General features: G+C 41.0%; 1 protein-coding gene across 2 annotated transcripts in view; it reads right to left on the bottom strand.

The window, feature by feature from the left end:
- Positions 1-1999: 1999 nt before the first annotated feature.
- The window catches only part of LOC128704645 (serine-rich adhesin for platelets-like), a 40823-nt gene continuing 17022 nt past the window's right edge, over positions 2000-25800 (bottom strand). The window contains exons 4-12 of one of the 2 annotated variants that reach the window (XM_070079609.1): positions 25551-25664; positions 24544-24604; positions 22944-23121; positions 21683-21796; positions 14402-17507; positions 13104-13249; positions 12444-12648; positions 7277-7411; positions 2000-2272 (exon numbers count right to left, since the gene is read on the bottom strand). In XM_070079609.1, the coding sequence (XP_069935710.1) occupies positions 2161-2272; positions 7277-7411; positions 12444-12648; positions 13104-13249; positions 14402-17507; positions 21683-21796; positions 22944-23121; positions 24544-24604; positions 25551-25664 (4171 nt within the window). In that variant the 3' untranslated portion in view covers positions 2000-2160. The remainder of the gene's footprint in view (positions 2273-7276; positions 7412-12443; positions 12649-13103; positions 13250-14401; positions 17508-21682; positions 21797-22943; positions 23122-24543; positions 24605-25550; positions 25665-25800) is intronic. The other variant, XM_070079610.1, reaches the window with a different exon arrangement.

The following is a 25800-nucleotide window of genomic DNA, read 5'->3' as shown; positions in this document are numbered from 1 at the left end:
GCAAAGCCCTACAGTAGCCTGGAACCTAACCTGCTGTATAAGCGAGGCCCTACAGTAGCCTGGAACCTAACCTGTTGTATAAGCGGGGCCCTACCATAGCCTGAAACCTAATCTGCTGTATAAGCAGGGCCCTACAGTAGCCTGGAACCTAACCTGCTGTATATGCGAGGCCCTACAGTAGCCTGGAACCTAACCTGCTGTATAAGCAGGGCCCTACAGTAGCCTGGAACCTAATATTCTGTATAAGTTGGGCTCTAGAGTAGCCTGGAACCTAATCTGTATAAGCGGGGCCCTAGAGTAGCCTGGAACCTAACCTGCTGTATAAGCGGGGTTGTACAGTAGCCTAACCTTCTATATAAGTGGGGTCGTACAGTAGCCTGGAGCCTAACCTGCTGTATAAGCAGGGCCGTACAGCAGCCTGGAACCTAACCTTCTGTATAAGCAGGGCCCTACAGTAGCCTGGAACCTAATCTGCTGCATAAGCAGGGCCCTACAGTAGCCTGAAACCTAACCTGCTGTATAAGCAAGGCCCTACAGTAACCTGGAACCTAACCTGCTGTATAAGCAAGGCCCTACAGTAACCTGTAACCTAACCTGCTGTATAAGCAAGGCCTTACAGTAACCTGGAACCTAACCTGCTGTACAAGCAGGGCCCTACAGTAACCTGGAACCTAACCTGCTGTATAAGCAAGGCCCTACAGTAACCTGGAACCTAACCTGCTGTATAAGCAAGGCCCTACAGTAACCTGGAACCTAACCTGCTGTACAAGGCCCTACAGTAGCCTGGAACCTAACCTGCTGTATAAGCAAGGCCCTACAGTAACCTGGAACCTAACCTGCTGTATAAGCAAGGCCCTACAGTAACCTGGAACCTAACCTGCTGTATAAGCAAGGCCCTACAGTAGCCTGGAACCTAACCTGCTGTATAAGCAAGGCCCTACAGTAACCTGGAACTTAACCTGCTGTATAAGCCAGGCCCTACAGTAACCTGGAACCTAACCTGCTGTATAAGCAAGGCCCTACAGTAACCTGGAACCTAACCTGCTGTATAAGCAAGGCCCTACAGTAACCTGGAACCTAACCTGCTGTATAAGCAAGGCCCTACAGTAACCTGGAACCTAACCTGCTGTATAAGCAAGGCCCTACAGTAACCTGGAACCTAACCTGCTGTATAAGCAAGGCCCTACAGTAACCTGGAACCTAACCTGCTGTATAAGCAAGGCCCTACAGTAACCTGGAACCTAACCTGCTGTACAAGGCCCTACAGTAGCCTGGAACCTAACCTGCTGTATAAGCAAGGCCCTACAGTAACCTAGAACCTAACCTGCTGTATAAGCAAGGCCCTACAGTAACCTGGAACCTAACCTGCTGTATAAGCAAGGCCCTACAGTAACCTGGAACCTAACCTGCTGTATAAGCAAGGTCCTACAGCACCATAAATAACGATAATAAGGAAATCTCAACAGGTTTTCAAAACATTCTTTTGCAACTCCAGTTATTCTTTATTGACCTTGGATAACTAACAAAATTTCAGTAAGGATTCCTTTAATGTTGCAGTTTTTAGGTTGCAGTTTAAAAACTGTAGTGTAAAGCACCCTTCTGGCAAGACAGTGATGGAGTGAATGATGGTGAAAGTTTTTCTCTTTCGGGTCACCCTGCCTTGGTGGGAATCGGCCAGTGTGATAATAATAAAACAAAAAAATAATAAACCTTTTTTACTAAAACTGAGCAAGGAAAAACAGACCTTTGCTGCCTAATTTGGGTGACAAATTTTTTTTCCATTTTTATTTTTGGTGTCAAAAATAAGTACCAAGCACAAATTTGGGACATAGTATGAAGAAAACAGTAATGTTCATCCATAAGAAATTGGGATGGAGAAAAAAAGAAAGAAAGAAAAAAAAAACTCTGTTCTGGTTTTAGAGATGAAAATACCAAGCACAAATTTGGGACATAGTATGAAGAAAACAGTAATGTTCATCCATAAGAAATTGGGATGGAGAAAGAAAGAAAGAAAGAAAAAAAAAAACTGTTCTGGTTTTAGAGATGAAAATACTATATTCCAGGAGGAAAAGACTTGTGTGTCGAGGACAGTTGCTTGAATGTAGATGTGATGTATTGGCCAGGAGAAATTTGAGGACATAGGGAAGGACGTGGAAGGTGTTAAAATCTGCATGGCAGACTCTGCACTAGGGAGTTGACTGCATGCATCATCCTTAACAGCTGTTGTGGTCCTGGACCAACCCCAGCCATTACTTCTTCCACGGTCTGGAGCCTGTAACAAACATTATAACATAATATCTGTATTTACTACAAGTACATGTACAAGGTATACAGACCCTAGCTGATATCGATGATATACTACTACAGTGGACCCCCGGTTAACGATATTTTTTCACTCCAGAAGTATGTTCCGGTGCCAGTACTGACCGAATTTGTTCCCATAAGGAATATTGTGAAGTAGATTAGTCCATTTCAGACCCCCAAACATACACATACAAACGCACTTGCATAAATACACTTACATAATTGGTCACATTCGGAGGTAATCGTTATGCGGGGGTCCACTGTATATATAGAAAGCCGCTTGTTATGATGAGCATTCCAAGCAAGTTAGGTCAGTCTTGTCCCAGGATGTGACCCACACCAGTCAACTAACTCCCAGGTACCCATTTTACTGATGGGTGAACACAGACAACTGGTGTAAAGAAACACGTCCAATGTTTCTTCCCTCACTGGGAATCGAACCCAGACAATCGCCATGTGAAGCGAGACCTTTAGCCACCAGGCCACGGGACACCATACATTATAACCAGTACCGTCTCTTCATTAACTGATAACAATTATCATAATTACTTATTCTGTCCTACCATAGCACATTCTTCTTATGCTGCTCACCTTTAAGAACACTCATGCCGTACGTTCTTATACAAGGAAGGATACAATTGTTCATGCTATACCAATCTCTCGTACATGTATGTAAGTAGCATAACTACATCAGCACATCTTACCAGGCTCTTACATTTAACCACAACTACTCCTAAAGAACAGTTCATAATACCATGACTGGAACAATTCATAAATAATCCACAACCTCATAGTACCATGGCTGGAACAATTCACAAATAACCCATAAACTCACAATGCCATGGCTGGAACAATTCACCAAACTCCTGCACTCAGGAGAGGGATCTCATGATGATATTTCACTCCTTCCTTGACCACTGTCACATGACATCACAGTCTAATGACCTGACAGATCCAGGATGGACCCTGACAGATCCAGGATGGGCCCTGACAGAGATCCAGGATGGGCCCTGACAGATCCAGGATGGGCCCTGACAGAGATCCAGGATGGGCCCTGACAGAGATCCAGGATGGGCCCTGACAGAGATCCAGAATGGACCCTAACAGAGATCCAGGATGGACCCTGACAGAGATCTAAGATGGACCCTGACAGAGATCCAGGATGGACCCTGACAGAGATCCAGGATGGGCCCTGACAGAGATCCAGGATGGGCCCTGACAGAGATCCAGGATGGATCAAAGCATCGTAAGTTCCTTTGCTAAGTTTGGCTTTTTGTTAAGCAACCACGTCTTCACATATCTCATGTAGCTGCATTTCTTCCTATCATTCTCCTCAAAATCAAGACCTTAACACTACAGTAATACTCAATGTTGATGAGAAAAAACTGATTCATGGCCTGGGCTACCGTCTGTGTGGAGTTTGCACCTTCTGGTTTTGAACTGCCTGGTGGAAGGTGTTACTTACAAAATTTGCTGTGCAAACATTTATTCCTTGATTTAACTCTGTTGTAATGAGCGCTAAAGGTACACTGTGCACCCATCATGTTTATATCAATTAGCCTACGGTAAAACTGGTTTCGTTATACAGGTTGACCTTCACTAATCCGGCATCCTTGGGACCTGTAGTGTGCAGGATTAGTGAGTTTGCTGGATTATACAGTGGTTAGGTTAGAATACACTTAATTAACCTATCAATAGAGACTTTCTGCTACATCTCCTCATTTTCATAACTGCTTTCTCCTCCACTGGCTTGTTGCTGTGGATTTACAACCATTTACACAATTTCTGAGTCAGTATAATGATGAAATCTGAGTCAGTATAATGATGAAATCTGAGTCAGTATAATGATGAACTCTGAAATTATGCTAGCCGAAATCAGTCCCAGATTACTGATGGAACCAGATAACTGATTGCCGGATTAGTGATGGCTGACCTGTACATCATTTCGCTTAAATTTGCAGTTTCCAAAACCCTATCGATGATGTTAAGTGAGGATTGACTGTACCAATCACTGGTTGTCTATATTCACCCATCAGTAAAATGGGTACCTGGGAGTTAGTTGACTGGTGTGGGTTGCATCCTGGGACAAAACCGGCATTAATTTATTACATGTAAACTACACATTGTACTGTACAAATTCATTTTCAGAAATTAATATTACTTACCTTGGTGCAGAAATTAACATTACTTACCTAGCACCTCTGTGCTGAGCAAGCAAGCACAATAATCATTAACAAGATTATTTTTAGCTGGGATACAAGACAGCTAATCAATATTAAATACAGTGGACCCTCAAGTTTAGAACCGCTCCTAACACGACAGATTATGTAAGTGTATTTTTGTAAGTGATTTTGTAAGCGTATTTTCAGTGGTCTGATACAGATTAATCTATTTTACATTATTCCCGATGAGAGGAAATTCATTCGGTAACAGCACTTGACCAGCCGTCTGGAACGAAAAAAGTTCTAAACTCGAGGGTCCACTGTACAAAATTCCGTGGATGCCTGATGCCCCACCAGCGTGCCTGGTACCCAGGTCACTTTCAACAGTATGAAACAAATGAAACAACATGGTATAAACTATGGACATGATGAAGACAGATTATAAATACTGTCAAAACATTTTTTTTTTTTTTATTATCACACTGGCCGATTCCCACCAAGGCAGGGTGGCCCAAAAAAGAAAAACTTTCACCATCATTCACTCATTACATGTTTTTCACTGTCCACACAACTAAAGCCTCCTGTTCATCTGCTATCCTATTCTCCGTCTTACTCTTAATTCTTTCAATAATAACTCTACCCACTTTACCTTTCCCCCTGCAAAGCCTCCTATGCATGCTCTCTCAATCCCTGCTTACCCTCTTCATACTATTTCTATATCCTGTCTATATCTATATCTATCTCTATATACATTATATTATTTTTATTATCACACCGGCCGAGTCCCACCAAGGCAGGGTGGCCCGAAAAAGAAAAACTTTCACCATAATCCATCACTGTCTTGCCAGAAGGGTGCTTTACACTACAGTTTTTAAACTGCAACATTAACACCCCTCCTTTTGTTACTTTGCTCACACTCCAATCACGCATGCCTGCTGGAATAACCCCCTCCCTCCTCGACCCCTACCCCGCCTTCCTTACTACAGACTGATACACTCAGTCATTCTGTTTCGCTCCATTCTCTCTACACACCCTTTTGGACAACAGTTTTGGTAACCATTGCCCTCAGACATGACATCTCCACTGCCTCCAGCCTTCTCCTCGTGCACCACTCATACTATGATTCACCTCATCTTTCAGCTGACACGTCCACTCCCAAATATCACGTTCACCTCCTCCATACTCTCTCCCTCCAATCTGATATTCAATCTTTCATCACCTAACTTATAACCCCCCTATAATTTTCTTTTTGCATCTCTCTTTTTATCCCAAGAGCCCATTTGACAACTCCCACCTTTATACAAAGGAATCTATGACATCACACATGCTGCCACATTGCCCCCCTATCCACCCTGTCATACGCCTTTTCCAAATCCATAAATGCCACAAAGACCTCTTTAGCCTTATCTGCCAATGCACTCTCCCTAGGCTTTTAACATTTCTATCTTTATCCCATCAATCCCGGCTGCCTTACCCCCTTTCATTTTACCTACCTCACGAACTTCCCCCACACTCACAACTGGCTCTTCCTCACTCCCCTCTTCCACTGACAAATCCATTTGTTCTCTAGGCTTTCTTACTTGTTAATCTCACTCCAAAACTTTTTCTTATTTTCAACAAAATTTGTTGATAACATCTTATTCACCAACTTCTCTCTTTTTCTCCATATACTCTTCCCTCCTTGCATAATCCACCAATCGCTCCTCTTCCCTCCTGCACCCACTTTCCTGTAACCACAAACTTCTGCTGCTACCCCATACCTCTTCGACCCCATTGCCTATACCAACTCACCTTCACCTCTCTCTTCCCTGATCCTTTTACTCTCAAAACTATATCGCCCTACCCCTATACAAAGTTCAATCAAAGGGCTCCCATTATCATTTACCAAACTTACCTACCACACCCTCTCTAAAAGTTTCTCCTACTTTAGCATTGCTATACATTCACTTAACATCTTTAACATTTCTATATCTATATCTATCTCTATATACTCTAACTCTCTCAGATACTCCAGATTTAATCCCATTTATTTCCCCCCACTGAAACTCTCCTACCCCCTTCAGCTTTGTTTCGCTTAGGGCCAGGACATCAAACTTCTTTTCATTCATAACATCAGCAATCATCTGTTTCTTGTCATCCGCACTACATCCACGCACATTTAAGCAACCCAGTTTTATAAAGTTTTTCTTCTTCTCTTTTTTAGTAATTGTATACAGGAGAAGGGGTTACTAGCCCATTGCTCCCGGCATTTTAGTCGCCTCATACGACACGCATGGCTTACGGAGGAAAGATTCTTTTCCACTTCCCCATGGACAATAGAAGAAATAAAAAAGAACAAGAGCTATTTAGAAAAAGGAGGTATAGGTAGTAGGTTGGTAGACAGCAACCACCCAGGGAAGTACTACCGTCCTGCCAGATGACTGTGAAACAAAAACCTGTAACTGTTTTGCATGATGGTAGGATTGCTGGTTTCTTTTTCTGTCTCATAAACACGCTAAGATAACAGGGATATCTTGCTACTCCTACTTACACTTTGGTCACACTTCACAGACACGCACATGCATATATATATATACATACATCTAGGTTTTTCTCCTTTTTCTAAATAGCTCTATATACATGTATATATATATATATCTCCAGTGGAAGAATGGTTGGTTTAGAGAAGGACCTGCCTAGTATGGGCCAGTAGGCATTCTGCAGTATTCCTAGGAACATTCTTATATGCAAGAGAAGGCATAAAATCTGTCATAGGTTTTTGAACGTCAACCCACATGGCTAAGTATATAATGAGATTTGTCACGACTGACCTGAGGTTGCCTATTGTAATAGAGGCTGATGGGTGAAGTGTGTAAAGCTTGTCAGGGGTGGGTTGTGGTGGCTCCAGGCGGACCATCACGTCCAGACTAACGTGGGCTTTCTGACTGAAATGTGTCACCATCACACTGGAAAAGTGAAGCAAAATTATCATTTAGTCAATCATGGTGTACATGTGTGGCAACATCTAACAGAAAGCTCAAACAGGAGGGCCCCGTTTCTATGGCTGTTATATTCCTAAACCCCCGGCGATAAGCGAAAATTGCCGGCGAGTGGAAAAAAAGTGTTTTTTTTCAAAATCAAATGTGTCTAAAACACCTGATAATATATTTACACAATATTAAATACTCAATACAGCTAGACATAAAAAAAACAGATACAAAAGTAAAATAAATATACAATACATAGAATACTTATCTTAAAATATGGTGATGGTCACCCTACCCTTACACAACTGCTGTACGAAAACGACGGAAAAGTGGCTAAAGCACTGAACATATTGAACAATGACTCAATTGGAAGTCAACAAAAAATGTGGAACACAGAAAAAGAGGCACATTTGGGGGGCCCTCCTGTACTTAAAAAAAAAGAGGCGTCAAGTTGTACTGGGAGAAATTTAAAGATTTAAAGGCAATGTACAGTTGTACTGTTTTTTTTTTTATTATTATCACACTGGCCGATTCCCACCAAGGCAGGGTGGCCCCTTGCCAGAAGGGTGCTTTACACTACAGTTTTAAACTGCAACATTAACACCCCTCCTTCAGAGTGCAGACACTGTACTTCCCATCTCCAGGACTCAAGTCCGGCCTGCCGGTTTCCCTGAACCCCTTCATAAATGTTACTTTGGTCACACTCCAACAGCACGTCAAGTATTAAAAACCATTCGTCTCCATTCACTCCTATCAAACACGCTCACGTACGCCTGCTGGAAGTCCAAGCCCCTCTCACACAAAACCTCCTTTACCCCCTCCCTCCAACCTTTCCTAGGCCTACCCCTACCCCGCCTTCCTTCCACTACAGACTGATACACTCTTGAAGTCATTCTGTTTCGCTCCATTCTCTCTACATGTCCGAACCACCTCAACAACCCTTCCTCAGCCCTCTGGACAACAGTTTTGGTAATCCCGCACCTCCTCCTAACTTCCAAACTACGAATTCTCTGCATTATATTCACACCACACATTGCCCTCAAACATGACATCTCCACTGCCTCCAGCCTTCTCCTCGCTGCAACATTCATCACCCATGCTTCACACCCATATAAGAGTGTTGGTAAAACTATACTCTCATACATTCCCCTCTTTGCCTCCAAGGACAAAGTTCTTTGTCTCCACAGACTCCTAAGTGCACCACTCACCCTTTTCCCTTCATCAATTCTATGATTCACCTCATCCTTCACAGACCCATCCGCTGACACGTCCACTCCCAAATATCTGAATACATTCACCTCCTCCATACTCTCTCCCTCCAATCTGATATCCAATCTTTCATCACCTAATATTTTTGTTATCCTCATAACCTTACTCTTTCCTGTATTCACTTTTAATTTTCTTCTTTTGCACACCCTACCAAATTCATCCACCAATCTCTGCAACTTCTTTTCAGAATCTCCCAAGAGCACAGTGTCATCAGCAAAGAGCAACTGTGACAACTCCCACTTTATGTGTGATTCCTTATCTTTTAACTCCACACCTCTTGTCAAGACCCTCGCATTTACTTCTCTTACAACCCCATCTATAAATATATTAAACAACCACGGTGACATCACACATCCCTGTCTAAGGCCTACTTTTACTGGGAAATAATTTCCCTCTTTCCTATGTACTCTAACTTGAGCCTCACTATCCTCGTAAAAACTCTTCACTGCTTTCAGTAACCTACCTCCTACACCATACACCTGCAACATCTGCCACATTGCCCCCCTATCCACCCTGTCATAAGCCTTTTCCAAATCCATAAATGCCACAAAGACCTCTTTAGCCTTATCTAAATACTGTTCACTTATATGTTTCACTGTAAACACCTGGTCCACACACACTGGTGCAACAATAAATAGAAGACTTGAAGGCAGTTTAACCTCTTCAGGGTCCAAGGCCAAAATCTGAAGTGGTGCCCCAGTGTCCAAGAATTTTCAAAAAAAATTTTGTTATTTTTTCTTATGAAATGGTAGAGAATCTTTTTGTGAAGGTAATAAAACAAAAAGTACGAAATTTGATGGAAAATTGACGAAACTATACTCTCGCGAATTTTGATGTGTCAGCGATATTTACGAATCAGCGATTTTCCCGACTTTGACTCCCATTTTAGGCCAATTACATTATTCCAGTTGACCAAATTCTTATCTATTTCACTAGTATAACTTCTATTCTATCGAGTGAGCACAAGAAATCACCAAGTCAACTGTTTCAACTACAAATTAAAGTGATCGGAAATTGGTAATTTGGCCTATTTAACACAAAGTTCAAAATATTCCAATTTCAAAATAGGGTCCAGAATAAACAATGTAGGTATTCCTGGAACTAAACTAACATTTCCTCTGTTCATTAGTTACATTTTGAGGCTTTACAAATAAATTCCATTTTGATTTTTTATTCACATAATGAATTTTTATTCACACCAAAAAATAGAAGGTTTACTGCTATGAAATACTGTAATAATTGTATAAATATCATCACCACATTTGTGAATGTATATTAGACCCACCAGCTGACGTGTATTAGACGTGTGAGGTCGTTTGTTTACTCTTGAACATTGGCAAAAATTTAACATTTCCGCTACTTTGAGCTCAGTTTCAAGCCATTTCCAGTGCTAAAAACAATCAAAATCATCTCTATTTCAGTAATATGTCTTCCATTCTATCAAATGAGACCAAGGAATAGCAAATACAACTATAAAAAACATATGAAAAAACACTGCAAAGTCGCTGTTTTAATCGAAAATCATGGTCTCAGTTTTTTTTCTCTCATAATACACAGTGTGCTGCAGGATTTGTTTTATGTGGTGCACACATACCACATAGATGTATTCTCTCATATCTAGGCCCAAATGTGCCACTCACAGTTTATCAGAGTGAGCTGAGCTCATGACGTAGATCTATGGTTTGGACCCTGAACGTAAAGCCGTAGATCTACGGGACGGACCCTGAAAGGGTTAAGTTGTACCAAGGTAAAAATAAATAATAGATTTGAAGGCAGTATAAACTTGTACTGGGACAGCAATAAATCAATTTCAATATAATACATGTGCTGCGGTATACAATATCAGTAAGTTGATGATAGACACCCGAATATCTCTATTTTAAATTTAAAATAAAAATAACTAGGTGTCATCTTCAACAGTCTTCCATTTACCTCTGTATTGTGTCGATAATAGTCACTGGTTAGTGAAATGTCTGCCATTCAACATACCCAGGTGTTATGCGTGTTTAATTTCTCGTGACACTGTCATGTTGTCATTCTTTATACACAGCATCCCCAACATGGATCCTGGCCCTGGCGTCACTTCCGCTGGTGCTTGCTGCTATGTTATCACTTCATTGGTAAAATATCTAATCTTCAGAACATTTATGACTTGACCTGACCTCAGCTACCTCTTCACATCCCAATATCTTGACCTGACCTCTCACATTTTCTTTCTCACTCTCAAATGCTAATGATCTAGGACAGACTTTTTCATTTTCAGTTTGAGGTTGAGATATAAATCATTTATAACTACTCTGTAAAGTGTAAATTTTTTTGTAAATGTGACTGAAAAAGTTCATTTAAAATATAATACCATATATAATGAAAGTCCATCCATACACTATTCAATTTTGGGTTATTTTTCAATGTAGTTTACAATTGAACCCCAATATCCGTGGCTTCAGTTTCTGCAGTTTCAGTTATCCAGGGTTTACTGTGGCCTGAAAATAAACCTTAAATTTGCTTAATAATGGCCCCAAAGCACAAAAGTAGCGATGCTGGTAGTTCTTCAAAGCCTCAGAGAAGACGTGAAGTGTTTCCCATCGGTGAAAAAAGTGCTAATTCTTCGCTTATTGTGTGTAATTTATCAATTAAAACTTTATCATCGATATGTATGTAAACAAAAAACAACTTATGGGGTCTGCTACTATCCACCATTTCAGGAATCCACCGCAGGTCTTGGTACATGTCCCTTGCTGTTATCAGGGGAACTAATATATATTTTTTCAATGTCATTTACAAAAAATTCTACACTATATAGCGGGCCTTTATAGTACCGTATTTCGCGGATTAGATGCATTTTTTTTTTCCATGTCTCCAAAAACCACTGTGCGTCCTATAAACTGAAGGTCAGTGACGGGAGCTATAAGTTTGGGGTGAACTGTAGCTCTCCCAGTTACGTCCAATGCTGAGCCATTGAAACTAAAACAAGTCATAAGCCACGTCTTACAAGCTGCAAAATACGGTAGTTTACTGTACTTCAATGTCTTAAGAAGTCTGGAAGGTTTTCAAACTTGCTATGATGTAACAATTTCAGAAGCCATGATTAACCATTTCACTGACTGGGCCCTTGAAATGTAAAGTGCTGATATTGTCCATATTTAAAAAAAATTCTTCTGAAATAGTATAGAATCTTTGTGAAAAACTTAAGAGGTTATACAAGAGAAAATTTGGTGGTCTGGATGCAATTTATATGACGGTAATTTCACCTTCTGTACATACAGTGGAACCTCAAAAATCGAACTGCTCCCAACACAACCAGTTATGTAAGTGTATTTTTGTAAGTGCTTTTATAAGTGTATTTTTGAGAGTCTGAAATGGACTAACCTAATTTACATTATTCCTCATGGGAATAAATTAATTCGGTAAAGGCACTTGAACAGCCTTCTGAACCAAAGAAAGTTCGATATTTGAGGTTCCACTGTATTACTAAATGAAAAAAGAAGAAAAACTGTTTACGCTCTCTCGGGTCACCCTGCCTCGGTGGGAGATGGCCGGTGTGTCAAAAAAAATAAAAAAAAACCTTCGATTCTATTGACTGAGTACAAGAAACTGCCCATTCATCAGAACCACCCTATAAAGTGCACAGAAGTCAGTAATTTGGCCAATTTTACACAAAATCCAACAAATTCCACAATGTAGATCTATACAAGCGATACATAAAAGCCAATGAGAGGGTTAATGGGTTTGCCTCACTGACCTGTCTGGGGTAAAGGTGGTCAGGTATGATGCAGACAGCACCTGCAGTTCCACCATCAACTTGATGATGTCTTGGTTGGCGTTGAAAACTTTGACAAGGGCATCACCCATCCCACACAAGGTCAAGCCACACAATTCAATCATGGCTGCGCCTACACGGCAGCCTAGGGTATTCAAAATCAGCTTCCCGTACGTGTTTTCAACCTCTGAAAAAATAAATAAGTTTTGACTGTGGACAGAAAAAAGTTTATAAATTGTTTAAAATATACTGTAAATTGTAATTTTTTTATTAACACAACGGCTGTTACCCACCAAGGCAGGACGACCCGAAAAAGAAGAAACACTTTCACCATCACTTACTCTATCGCTGTCTTGCCAGAGGTGTGCCTACAGTCATCCCAGTAACAATAAAAGGTCCCTAAAGTCACCCCAGTAACAATAAAAGGTCCCTTCACCCCAGTAACAACAAAACTTCACCAAGGTCCCAACAGTCATCCCGGTAACAATAAAAACAGCGAAGTTAAGTAACTTGTGATGAATGGTTTTGAAAAACCGACAAGTTGAAGATTGAGACACTTATGCAACATATGGGAATCTTTATTCAGGAAACGTTTCGCCACACAGTGGCTTCATCAGTCCGATACAAAGTTAAGTAACTTACCTGAAGGCTGTGGGTGCCAGCTGGCACTAGTGATGGTCCAGTGGCTGCCAGATGGAATTCCTTTTAAAATGAGCTCCAGAGGACTGTATTTTAACTGCAGACGTATCTCTCTCTCTGTTGCCTCCTGTACAATCCATGAACGTCCACTGCAAAGTGTGTTTTTACCTCATTATCCACAGGGGTCTTACAACTGTTTGTACAAAAATTACACTATGGTATACAGAGCTGTGGGTCACTTGCACTGGGCAGTTTATGGTAACATAAAACCTTGAATGTAAAATGTGAAAAGATTTTGCAGTTGTAGGGTACTAGGTACTAGTTGTCTTATGGAACTTACAACTTCTTTAATAGATAAATGAAACACCTACAACACCTGCGTACAGGCAGGTCCTGGTTATAGGACGGCCACGCTTATACAGCAGGTTAGGTTCCAGGCTACTGTAGGGCCCCGCTTATACAGCAGGTTAAGTTCCAGGCTACTGTAGGGCCCTGCTTATACAGCAGGTTAGGTTCCAGGCTACTGTAGGGCCCCGCTTATACAGCAGGTTAGGTTCCAGGCTATTGTAAGGCCCTGCTTATACAGCAGGTTAGGTTCCAGGCTATTGTAAGGCCCTGCTTATACAGCAGGTTAGGTTCCAGGCTACTGTAAGGCCCCGCTTATACAGCAGGTTAAGTTCCAGGCTACTGTAGGGCCCTGCTTATACAGCAGGTTAGGTTCCAGGCTACTGTAAGGCCCCACTTATACAGCAGGTTAGGTTCCAGGCTACTGCTGTAGCTTGGAACCTAACCTGCACATAAAAGCCAAATAACATGCTTACACTATCATATATTATGTGAGCAACAGAACTAGGTGCCTAAAAATTACATATACAGTACACACAACTTACCTTAAAACATTTTCGTCCCTAGCTTATTGTGAGTGATACATATATTTAATGTAGGAAGTCTGAATAAATGAAGAATGGGCATAACTGAAAACCACTGCATTAGTGAAATGCCATAAAGTGGGGCCCTTTTACATCTTATTTTGAAGATAAAAATGAAGATTGGTATTGAATACCATTAGTTTCAGGGTCCCCTAAAAGAACTAGGGGTAGAAGTTTAACTAGTTACCAGGGACGGTAGATAAGAGCCAGGGGCAGTGGCTTTACCAGTTACCAGGGACAGTAGATAATGGAGTCAGGGGTAGTAATTTTACCAGCTACTAGGGTGGGTAGATAATAGAGCCAGGGGTAGTAATTTAAAAAGTTACTAGGAACAGCAGATAAGAGTCAGGGGTAGTAGTTATGGCTACTTACCTAGGTGGGTTGAAGATAGAGCCAGAGGTGAGACAACATCCACTATCACACTTCTGCTGTACAATGTTGAGTGCCATCATGCTCGTTGAAATCTCATTCTCTTGCTCTGTAATCTCAACTGGTGAAAGATAGGATGCAGATTCCATTTTATTCTTCTCAGCATGATTCGGTTGTTCTTGGATGCATGCTGCAATTTGGTCAGCAGGGATGGATGTGTGCAAATCACTCAATAGACCTGACGTCTGTTTTTCATCAGTAAATGATACTGCCAAGTTAGAGATGGATATGTGTGATCCTTCTCCTGGTTCAGCCTGTGAGGATGAGCCTACCACGTACAGCTCCTTATGACAATCCTTTGACCGATTGAGTGATATAGGAGTCATGTTCAAGGCTGTAAAAGAACGACTCTTCACCAAACTATCAACACTCTCAATTGCCGGTGTATCTTTCAACAGCATGAGTGAACAAGACTGACTGATCTGCATCATGCTGGCTAGTTTTATGATGGATGTTGTCAGTGGATCCATTTCAATATCACCTTCGGCAACTAATGACCTATGGTTGTCGATTCTATTGCCTCGTGTTCCTTGGGACTTGGACTCTGATGCCTTTCCGCTTGGCACAGATGCAAGCAAGGGATGACTGTTTACATCACTGACTGAAGAACAGCTGTCAGTACTGTTGTCTGCCATGCTGACAAGTGAAAGGTTAATATCATCCAACATTTCTTCACTGTTTTCTTTATCAGCCAAAACCGTTCTCTCACAGCCATTACTGTCTAGTGAGGGACAAATCTGAGAGGGGTTAAGGGCAGTGGGGGATGGAGAGGATGTTTTTTTAGCAGTGGGGGTTGGAGAGGATGTACTTTTAGCAGTGGAGGTTGGAGAGGATGTATTTTTAGCAGTGCAGGATGGAGGGGATAGATTTTTAGCAGTGTGGGATAGGGAGGATGAGCTATTAGCAGTATGGGATGGAGAGGCTAGGTTACTGTAAGAGGGAGATGCAGGATGCACAGGAGTTTGCAGATTTACATGCAATGAAGTGCAAGATACTTCTCCAGAATCCTTCACCTGATTAACATCATGCTCGGAGTGACTAACATCATGTTCGTGCATCTCATGTGCATCTTCAATACGGCAAGGCTGTATGATCTCATTTTCAGAACTTTTGTTAGTGTAGAGAGAGCTCAAGAGACTCAAAGTGGTGACAGCAGCAGCCTCACCACCTGCATTTTGTACACAGTCATCATTTGCAGTACTTCTACACCTATCTGAATCCAAAATAACAGTCTGGGGAGAACACCCAGACATGGCATAAGTGGAACTTGGGAGAAACATTCTCTTCTGCTCCAGCAAAGATGCAATGATCGAGTTCTTACGCTGAGAACTAGACTCCATTTTTGTCATTCTTTGGATAGGGTCATCTTCAAGCTTACCATCGGGATTTGCTGCACCAGGAGCCTTTATAACTGTACTATGCTTATGGGACAGGTCATCCTGTGCTGTCTTTGCTATGCGAGTCTCTGCGGAAGCCATTGTAATGTTTGTGCTGATCTGTGCTAGTTTACTTTGGGATAACTCTATCTGACTAACTGGATGAGTCTTTTCTGTATTTATACTTATCATGTTGGTCAGATTAGGCTGGCCAATCTGAGCTACTTGACTAATTGAAAAAGTAGGTTCAATGTTCATACCAGTCTGCAACAGTTCATTTCCAGTTTTATTTAGCTGGCTCATTCCACAAGTCAGTTCCATGTCTGCTCCAATCTGGGTTGGATCATTTTGGATCACCTCTGCCACTTCCCTTGCTGGGTAAGTCATCTCAATGTCTGTATCAATCATCCGAGTCTGTTCATCTTGGGTTAGCCTTGTCACAGTGCTTGCTGTACAAGGCATCTCTCTCTGTGTTCTGATCTGAATAGGATAATTTTGGATCACCTCTGCCACTTCCCTTGCTGGATAGGTCATCTCCATGTCTGTATCAGCCATCCAAGTCTGTTCATCTTGGATTAACTTTCCTAGCTTGCCTGCTGCATAGGTCTGCTCCATGTCTGTGGTGATGGTCTGTGTCACATCCTTCTGAATTACCTTTGACACCTCACCTGTTCCAAAGGTCATGTCTCTGCCTGTCCCAATCTTCCAAGTTGGGTTATTTTCGTGTACTTTTGTCACCTCTCTTGCTGGAAATGTCACCTCCATGTCTGTGTTGGTCATCTGGGTCTGTTCACCCTGGATTACCTTCACCACATCACTTGTTGTACAGGTCATCTCCATGTCTGTGCTGAACTTCTGGGTCTGTTCACCTTGGATTACCTTCACCACATCACTTGTTGTACAGGTCGTCTCCATGTCTGTGCTGAACTTCTGGGTCTGTTCACCTTGGATTACCTTCACCACATCAATTGTTGTACAGGTCGTCTCCATGTCTGTGCTGAACTTCTGGGTCTGTTCACCTTGGATTAGCTTCACCACATCACTTGTTGTACAGGTCGTCTCCATGTCTGTGCTGAACTTCTGGGTCTGTTCACCTTGGATTACCTTCACCACATCACTTGTTGTACAGGTCGTCTCCATGTCTGTGCTGAACTTCTGGGTCTGTTCACCTTGGATTACCTTCACCACATCAATAGTTGTACAGGTCATCTCCATGTCTGTGCTGAACTTCTGGGTCTGTTCACCTTGGATTACCTTCACCACATCACTTGTTGTACAGGTCGTCTCCATGTCTGTGCTGAACTTCTGGGTCTGTTCACCTTGGATTACCTTCACCACATCAGTTGTTGTACAGGTTGTCTCCATGTCTGTGCTGAACTTCTGGGTCTGTTCACCTTGGATTAGCTTCACCACATCACTTGTTGTACAGGTCGTCTCCATGTCTGTGCTGAACTTCTGGGTCTGTTCACCTTGGATTACCTTCACCACATCAGTTGTTGTACAGGTCGTCTCCATGTCTGTGCTGAACTTCTGGGTCTGTCCATCATGGATTACCTTTGCCACATCACTTGTACAGGTCATCTCCATGTCTGTGCTGAACTTCTGGGTCAAATTATCTTGGGTTAAACAATCCTCTCTACCCGTCTTCTTAGTATTTATTTCGTGTATGTTACCTGGAAGAAAAAACTGAAATCAAATATTTCAATGACTCACAAAAATAAAAAATTAGCTGGTAAAAAATTACTTGAAAATTTATAGAAAAGGGGTAACAAAAAAGTTACAATTAGTACAATTTCCAATAGTGCAATTTTAAGTGTTTATTAATATGCAAATAACCCGCACATAGAAGAGAGGAGCTTGCGACAACGTTTCGGTTCGACTTGGACCATTTACAAATGGTCCAAATTGGACCGAAACGTCGTTGTAAACTCCTCTCTTCTATTTGCAGGTTATTTGTGTATTGTTCCAGTCACGGTATTGTGCCTTTGTGTTATTTATTTGTTGTTTATTAACCCTTTGAGGGTTTTCGTCGTACTAGTACGTCTTACGCGTAGGGGTTTTTGACGTACTATTATATTATTATTATTATCACACTGGCCGATTCCCACCAAGGCAGGGTGGCCCGAAAAAGAAAAACTTTCACCATCATTCACTCCATCACTGTCTTGCCAGAAGGGTGCTTTACACTACAGTTTTTAAACTGCAACATTAACACCCCTCCTTCAGAGTGCAGGCACTGTACTTCCCATCTCCAGGACTCAAGTCCGGCCTGCCGGTTTCCCTGAATCCCTTCATAAATGTTACTTTGCTCACACTCCAACAGCACGTCAAGTATTAAAAACCATTTGTCTCCATTCACTCCTATCAAACACGCTCACGCATGCCTGCTGGAAGTCCAAGCCCCTCGCACACAAAACCTCCTTTACCCCCTCCCTCCAACCCTTCCTAGGCCGACCCCTACCCCGCCTTCCTTCCACTACAGACTGATACACTCTTGAAGTTATTCTGTTTCGCTCCATTCTCTCTACATGTCCGAACCACCTCAACAACCCTTCCTCAGCCCTCTGGACAACAGTTTTGGTAATCCCGCACCTCCTCCTAACTTCCAAACTACGAATTCTCTGCATTATATTCACACCACACATTGCCCTCAGACATGACATCTCCACTGCCTCCAGCCTTCTCCTCGCTGCAACATTCATCACCCATGCTTCACACCCATATAAGAGCGTTGGTAAAACTATACTCTCATACATTCCCCTCTTTGCCTCCAAGGACAAAGTTCTCTGTCTCCACAGACTCCTAAGTGCACCACTCACTCTTTTTCCCTCATCAATTCTATGATTCACCTCATCTTTCATAGACCCATCCGCTGACACGTCCACTCCCAAATATCTGAATACGTTCACCTCCTCCATACTCTCTCCCTCCAATCTGATATTCAATCTTTCATCACCTAATCTTTTTGTTATCCTCATAACCTTACTCTTTCCTGTATTCACCTTTAATTTTCTTCTTTTGCACACCCTACCAAATTCATCCACCAATCTCTGCAGCTTCTCTTCAGAATCTCCCAAGAGCACAGTGTCATCAGCAAAGAGCAGCTGTGACAACTCCCACCCTGTGTGTGATTCTTTATCTTTTAACTCCACGCCTCTTGCCAAGACCCTCGCATTTACTTCTCTTACAACCCCATCTATAAATATATTAAACAACCACGGTGACATCACACATCCTTGTCTAAGGCCTACTTTTACTGGGAAAAAATTTCCCTCTTTTCTACATACTCTAACTTGAGCCTCACTATCCTCGTAAAAACTCTTCACTGCTTTCAGTAACCTACCTCCTACACCATACACTTGCAACATCTGCCACATTGCCCCCCTATCCACCCTGTCATACGCCTTTTCCAAATCCATAAATGCCACAAAGACCTCTTTAGCCTTATCTAAATACTGTTCACTTATATGTTTCACTGTAAACACCTGGTCCACACACCCCCTACCTTTCCTAAAGCCTCCTTGTTCATCTGCTATCCTATTCTCCGTCTTACTCTTAATTCTTTCAATTATAACTCTACCATACACTTTACCAGGTACACTCAACAGACTTATCCCCCTATAATTTTTGCACTCTCTTTTATCCCCTTTTGACGTACTAGTACTCATAAATTCTAGCGACCTCAAATCTAGTGGGAGAAAGCTGGTAGGCCTTCATATGAAAGAATGGGTCTATGTGGTCAGTGTGCACAGTCTAAAAAAAATCCTGCAGCACACAGTGCATAATGAGAAAAAAAAAACTTTGACCATTTTTTTTTAATAAATCAGCGACTTTGCAGTGTATTTTCGTATGGTATTTATTGTTGTATTCTAGTTTTCTTGGTCTCATTTTATAGAATGGAAGACATATTACAGAAATTGAGATGATTTTGACTGGTTTTACAAAGAAAGGTGCCTTGAAATTGAGCTCAAAGTAGCAGAAATGTTCGATTTTTACCAAACTTCAAAAGTACACAAATCGTGCCAAGCGTGCAATACACGTCAACTGGTGAGTCTAATATTCTTTCACAAGTGCACCAATAACATTTATACCATTTTTTACACTAATGCAGTAGTCTGCATAACAGTAAATCTTATATTTTTTGTGAAAATAAAAATTCAAAGTGGAAAGCAAAAGAATATAAGAGGGGCCTTGAGACGTTACTAATGACTAGAGGAAATGTCATTTTAGTGCTAGGAATGTCTTTCTTGTTTATTCTGGACCCTATTCGGAAATTGGCATCTTTTGAAATTTGTGTGAAATTGGCAAAATTGCTAAATTCTGACCACTGTACTGGATAGTTGAATTTCATAAATGAGTGGTTTCTTGCACCCATTCGATAGAAAAAATGGAGTTCTAGCAAAATATTCATGTTTTTTGTCGACTAGTACAGTGAAATTGGCCGAAAATGGGGCTCAAAGTGGGCAAAATCGCCGATGCGTAAACATCGCCGAGACCGCTAACTTTGCGAGAGCATAATTCCGTAGGTTTTCTATCAAATTTCAAACTTTTGGTGTCTTTATGATCGGGAAAAGATTCTCTATCTTTTCATAAGAGAAAATAATTTTTTTTTTTTTAAATTTGGCCGACCCTGAGAACGAGTTTCGGAGAGGGCCTGTCGACCCTCAAAGGGTTAATATTTAAAGCTGATTTAGTGGTCTTAGGTTAACTGGGATTTCCTGAGTATTTTAACTGCTGTGATTTTAACCCTTTGACTGTCATGGCCGTATATATAAGTCTTACGAGGTACCGTGTTTTACGTATACATACTCATAAATTCTAGCGGCTGCAAATCAAGCAGGAGAAAGCTGGTAGGCCCACATGTGAGAGAATGGGTCTGTGTGGTCAGTGTGCACCATATAAAAAAAATCCTGGAGCACGCAGTGCATAATGAGAAAAAAAAAACTCCAACCGTTTTTTTTAATTAAAATGCCGACTTAGTGGTCTATTTTCGTATAGTATTTATGGTTGTATTCTCGTTTTCTTGGTCTCATTTGATAGAATGGAAAACATATTATAGAAATAGAGGTGATTTTGATTGGTTTTTCTATAAAAAGAACCTAGAAATGGAGCTCAAAGTAGGGGAAATGTTTGATTTTTGCCAATGTTCAAAAGTAAACAAATGATGCCATTGTCCAATAAATGTCCAACTAGCCATTCTAATATGCAGTCATGAATGGGTTGATGTTATTTATAGAATTATTACAGTATTGCAGTAGTCTGCATAATAGTAAGTCTTCTATTTTTTGTTTGAATAAAAATTCAAAATAGAAAGCAAGAGTAATATCAGAGGGGCCTGGAGACATGACTGATGAACAAAGAAAATGTTATTTTAGAGCCAGGAATGTCTGCATTGTTCATTCTGGACCTTATTTTGAAATTGTCATATTTTTTAGTTTTCGTGAAATTGACCAAATTGCAAATTTCTGACCACATTATTAGGTAGTTGAAATCGGTAAATGGGCAGTTTCTTGTACTCAATCGACAGAAAAAATGAAGTTCTAAAGAAATAGCTATGAGTTTGGGTGACTGGAACAATTGAATTAGCCGATAATAGGGCTCAAAGTGGGCGAAATCGCCGATTTGTAAACAGCGCCGAGGTCGCTAACTTCGCGAGAGCATAATTCCGTCAGTTTTCCATCAAATTTCGTTTTTTTTTGGTGTCATTACAATCGGGAAAAGATTCTCTATCATTTCATAAGAGTTTTTTTTTTTTTTTAAATTTTGTGACACCAGGAGACACCTCAGGATTGAGGGTTGCGACAGTCAAAGGGTTAAGCTGAGAAAGATTATAAATTGATAAATTAACCTCTACTAGAGAATGAGGGAGTTATGCCCAGGAACTGAGCAAGAAAATCACTGGAGTCAGATGTGTCTGCATCATCTCTTGCATCTGAAGCTGATGTTGACTGCAACTCACAAACTGTAAGTAGAGAAGAAACCTTCCTCTGTAAGCCATGTGTGTCATAACAGGAGTAAAATGCTGGGAGCAAGGGGCTAGTAACACCTACATAAATTACTAGATGCAGGGAGCAAGGTGCTAATAACACCTATATAAATTACTAAATGCTAGGAGCAAGGGGCTAGTAACACCTATATAAATTACTAGATGTGGGGAGCAAGGTGCTAATAACACCTATATAAATTACTAAATGCTGGAAGCAAGGGGCTAGTAACACACATATAAATTACTAGATGATGCGAGCAAGGTGCTACCAACACCTGTATAAATACTTCACCAACACTCTGAAGGAGGGGTAAGGTTGTCACAATTCAGGTCATCTGAACTGTGATGTCAGCTTCTGATAAAACAGTAACTGAATGAATGATGGCGAAAGCATTTTTTTTTGTAGGTCGCCCTGCCTTAACAAGAGATATGGGTGTTAAAAAGTCACCTAGCCAAATTAACGATGTTGATTCAAGAAATCGTAATGACACGACTACAAACAAACCACACGTCAGTCTGGAGTTTTATGACTCACCCGTATTGTGGTGGTTTAATGACACTGAATACAGCCTCTCCTCACTTAACGACGGAGTTCCGTTTTTAAGACTCTGTCGATAAATGAATTCGTAGCTAAACAAGGAGCATAATATAATGACAGTGGGTTTGTGTCAACCATCTTTGATATTGTTTTAATGTCACCTTTGCACCATTTATAACATTTCTGGTATATTTTTAAATATTTATGCAGTAGTGTACTGTAATTGCAATAAACAGAATAGAGGAAATCAGCTCTAATATACAGTGGTACCCTGAGTTTTGTACAGCTCTCAACTCGAACAATTATGTAAGTGTATTTTTGTAAGTGCTTTTGTAAGTGTATTTTTGGGGGTCTGAAACAGATTAATCTAATTTACATTATTCCTTATGGGAACAAATCTGTTTGGTAACAGCACTCGAACAGACTTCTGGAACGAATTATGGCCGAAACTCGAGGTACCACTGTACATTACTTAGGTATGCATGCTGGTCAAAGCCCATCATAAGTCCGAGTCATCAGTTAACAAGTATGTCACTAAGTGAGGAGAAGCTGTATAACGAATGACTTGCATACCGAGAAACTGACCTGATGCATCTGTTCGAGTTTTGATATTCAAGAACTGAGAAACAAAATCTTCTGCTTCATCATCATCGGGAAGTATATTAGCTGCTAATGCTGCTGTTTGGAAACCACAACTCAGAGATGACTTGACAAATTCTTCGGTGTTAGTACTGTGGTCAGCATTTTGCACGCACATCCCTGCCTGTAAACATATTAGAATGTGCAAGACCTTACTACATGTATTTTACTGTTAACATAAGTAGGCACCAACATTAATTTTTTCAGTATACCTGTTGTCTCCCACTAAGGCAGGGTGACTCAAAAACGAAACACTTTCACCATCATTGTCTTTGTAGAGGCACGCAGATGTGACAGTTTAGATGTCAATGCAAACAGCCAATATCCCAAGCTCTTATGACTTGGGGGTTATGGTGAGCAGCAACCTTAAGCCAAGACAGCAATGCCTAAGCATACGTAATAAGGCAAATAGATTATTGGGATTTATATCAAGAAGTGTAAGCAACAGAAGTCCAGAGGTCATACTGCAGCTTTATACATCATTAGTAAGGCCTCACCTCACTGGGTGGCCCGGTGGCCTGGTGGCTAAAGCTCCCGCTTCACACACGGAGGGCCCGGGTTCGATTCCCGGCGGGTGGAAACATTCCGACACGTTTCCTTACACCCGTTGTCCTGTTCACCTAGCAGCAAATAGGTACCTGGGTGTTAGTCGACTGGTGTGGGTCGCATCCTGGGGGACAAGATTAAGGACCCCAATGGAAATAAGTTAGACAGTCCTCGATGACGCATTGACTTTCTTGGGTTATCCTGGGTGGCTAACCCTCCGGGGTTAAAAATCCGAACGAAATCTTATCTTATCTTATTATGCAGCTCAGTTCTAAATTCATTAGAAAACATTCAGCGTAGAATGATAAAATTAATACATAGCATTAGAAATCTTCCACATGACGAAAGATTGAAGACTCTTAAGTTACATTCACTTGTTAGACGAAGAATGAGGGGAGACCTGATCGAAGTGTATAAGTGGAAGATAGGTATTAACAAAGGGGATGTAAATAAGGTCTTGAGGATATCTCTCCAAAAGAGAACCTGCAATAATGAATTCAAATTAGAGAAGTTTAGATTTAGAAAGGATATAGGAAAGTATTGGTTTGGAAACAGGGTAGCTGATGAGTGAAACAGTCTGCCTAGTAGGGTTACTGAAGCTAAAACCTTGGGTAGTTTCAAATTTAGGTTGGATAAATACGCGAGTGAGAGGGGTTGGATTTGGGTGGGACTTACATATGAGTAAATAGAATTATCAAAGCTTATTTCTTGGGTAGCATTGAAAATTGGGTTGGGCAAATATTCTGTTAGTGGGATGGATTGTGAAGGACCTGCCTAGCATGGGCCAACAAGCCTGCTGCAGTGTTCCTCCTTTCTCATGTTCTTTAAAGTTAAGGCACTGTACTTCCCACCTCCAGGACTCAAGTCCAGCTAACCGCTTTCCCTGAATCCCTTCACTTAAATTATCCCTTTGATGGGGAATACCTAAAGCTATACCTGTGACAGGGTTACCTAACCTGTTGAGTATTACCAAGAAACTAGCATGAAAATCTTAACACACCTGGCCCATAATGTGTAGCGATGACTCTCTCTTATTCCCATTATCGTCAACATCATCATATCTGAAAAAAATTGATATTATACAAACATTCTTTAAGTGTGAATAAATTTCTATTGCCGTACAGTTTGACTTCTATATCCGTAGGTCTGGTATCCACGGTTTGTAATCTGTGGTTTGCCGTGGCCCAAAAATGACCCTTATTTCTGCTTAATAATGACACCAATGACCCTTAATTTTGCTGCACAATGACGCCAAAGTGCAAAAGTAGTAATGGTGGCAGTTCTTCAGAGCCTTAGAGAAGCCGTGAAGTGCTACCCATCAGTGAAACAGTGATAACTCTACACTTGTTTGTAATTTATCAATTAACCTTTATAATAGGGATGTATGTAAACATAGAAGACATATACATAGGGTTTGCTAGTATCCAAGGTTGGCGCAAGACATGGTGGAGGCTCGATCCTCCGTCTGCTGAAAAAGAGAGAGAGAGAGAGAGAGAGACGCCTGCCATTATTAGTCTATATTGCCCCTTCTTCAGAGGGCAAGAACTGCCCTTTTCCACCTCCAGGACTCAAATCTGGCTAAGAGATCCCTTGATTACTTTCAGAAATGTTACCTTCATTACACTCCACCCTTATATTCTTCCCCAGTTAACACACTTCAAGCTAAGATCACTCATCTCTCAATAATAATCACACCCACAATATGCTAATCTCTAACCATTTTTGAAGCAACTCTCACAAAAATTTTATTATCCCTTATCTATTAAACCATTATTACAAACCTAAAAATGTGTTTGTATCATAAAATTAATAACTGAGAAAAATATTGAATATTTGAAGCTTATCTATTAGGTTAAGTCTGCCCGAAATGCTTCGGCATGATAGTAGATTTCTTTGTACCAATCAAATTATGAAATGTAAATATACAGTGTAACCTTTGCAAAGAAATTTTTTTTTTTGTTATTATAATGCGTGTTGGGTTCGGTATCTGCCGAGAGCATAGCTTACCGCATGGATTTGTCAACTGTGCTAATTTCTATTGAGCTGGAGGTGTCTGATGATGCTGGCGTCTCGTATGTGTTGTTCCACACTGTTCCTGCCTCCATCGATGCCAGGAACTCTCTAGTAAGCACAAAATTGTATCAGGAGAAAGAAGAAAAAAAAACTTATTTTTAGCTTGTCTGAAATATTCTGCAGAACCCAGAGCTTTCTATATACTATACATTTTTTCAACAAACCGGCCGTATCCCATGAAGGC

Source organism: Cherax quadricarinatus, chromosome 100, assembly GCF_038502225.1.
Source record: "Cherax quadricarinatus isolate ZL_2023a chromosome 100, ASM3850222v1, whole genome shotgun sequence".
In the NCBI taxonomy this organism is placed as follows: Eukaryota; Metazoa; Arthropoda; class Malacostraca; order Decapoda; family Parastacidae; genus Cherax; species Cherax quadricarinatus.
This window is presented reverse-complemented; position numbering and strand designations above follow the sequence as displayed.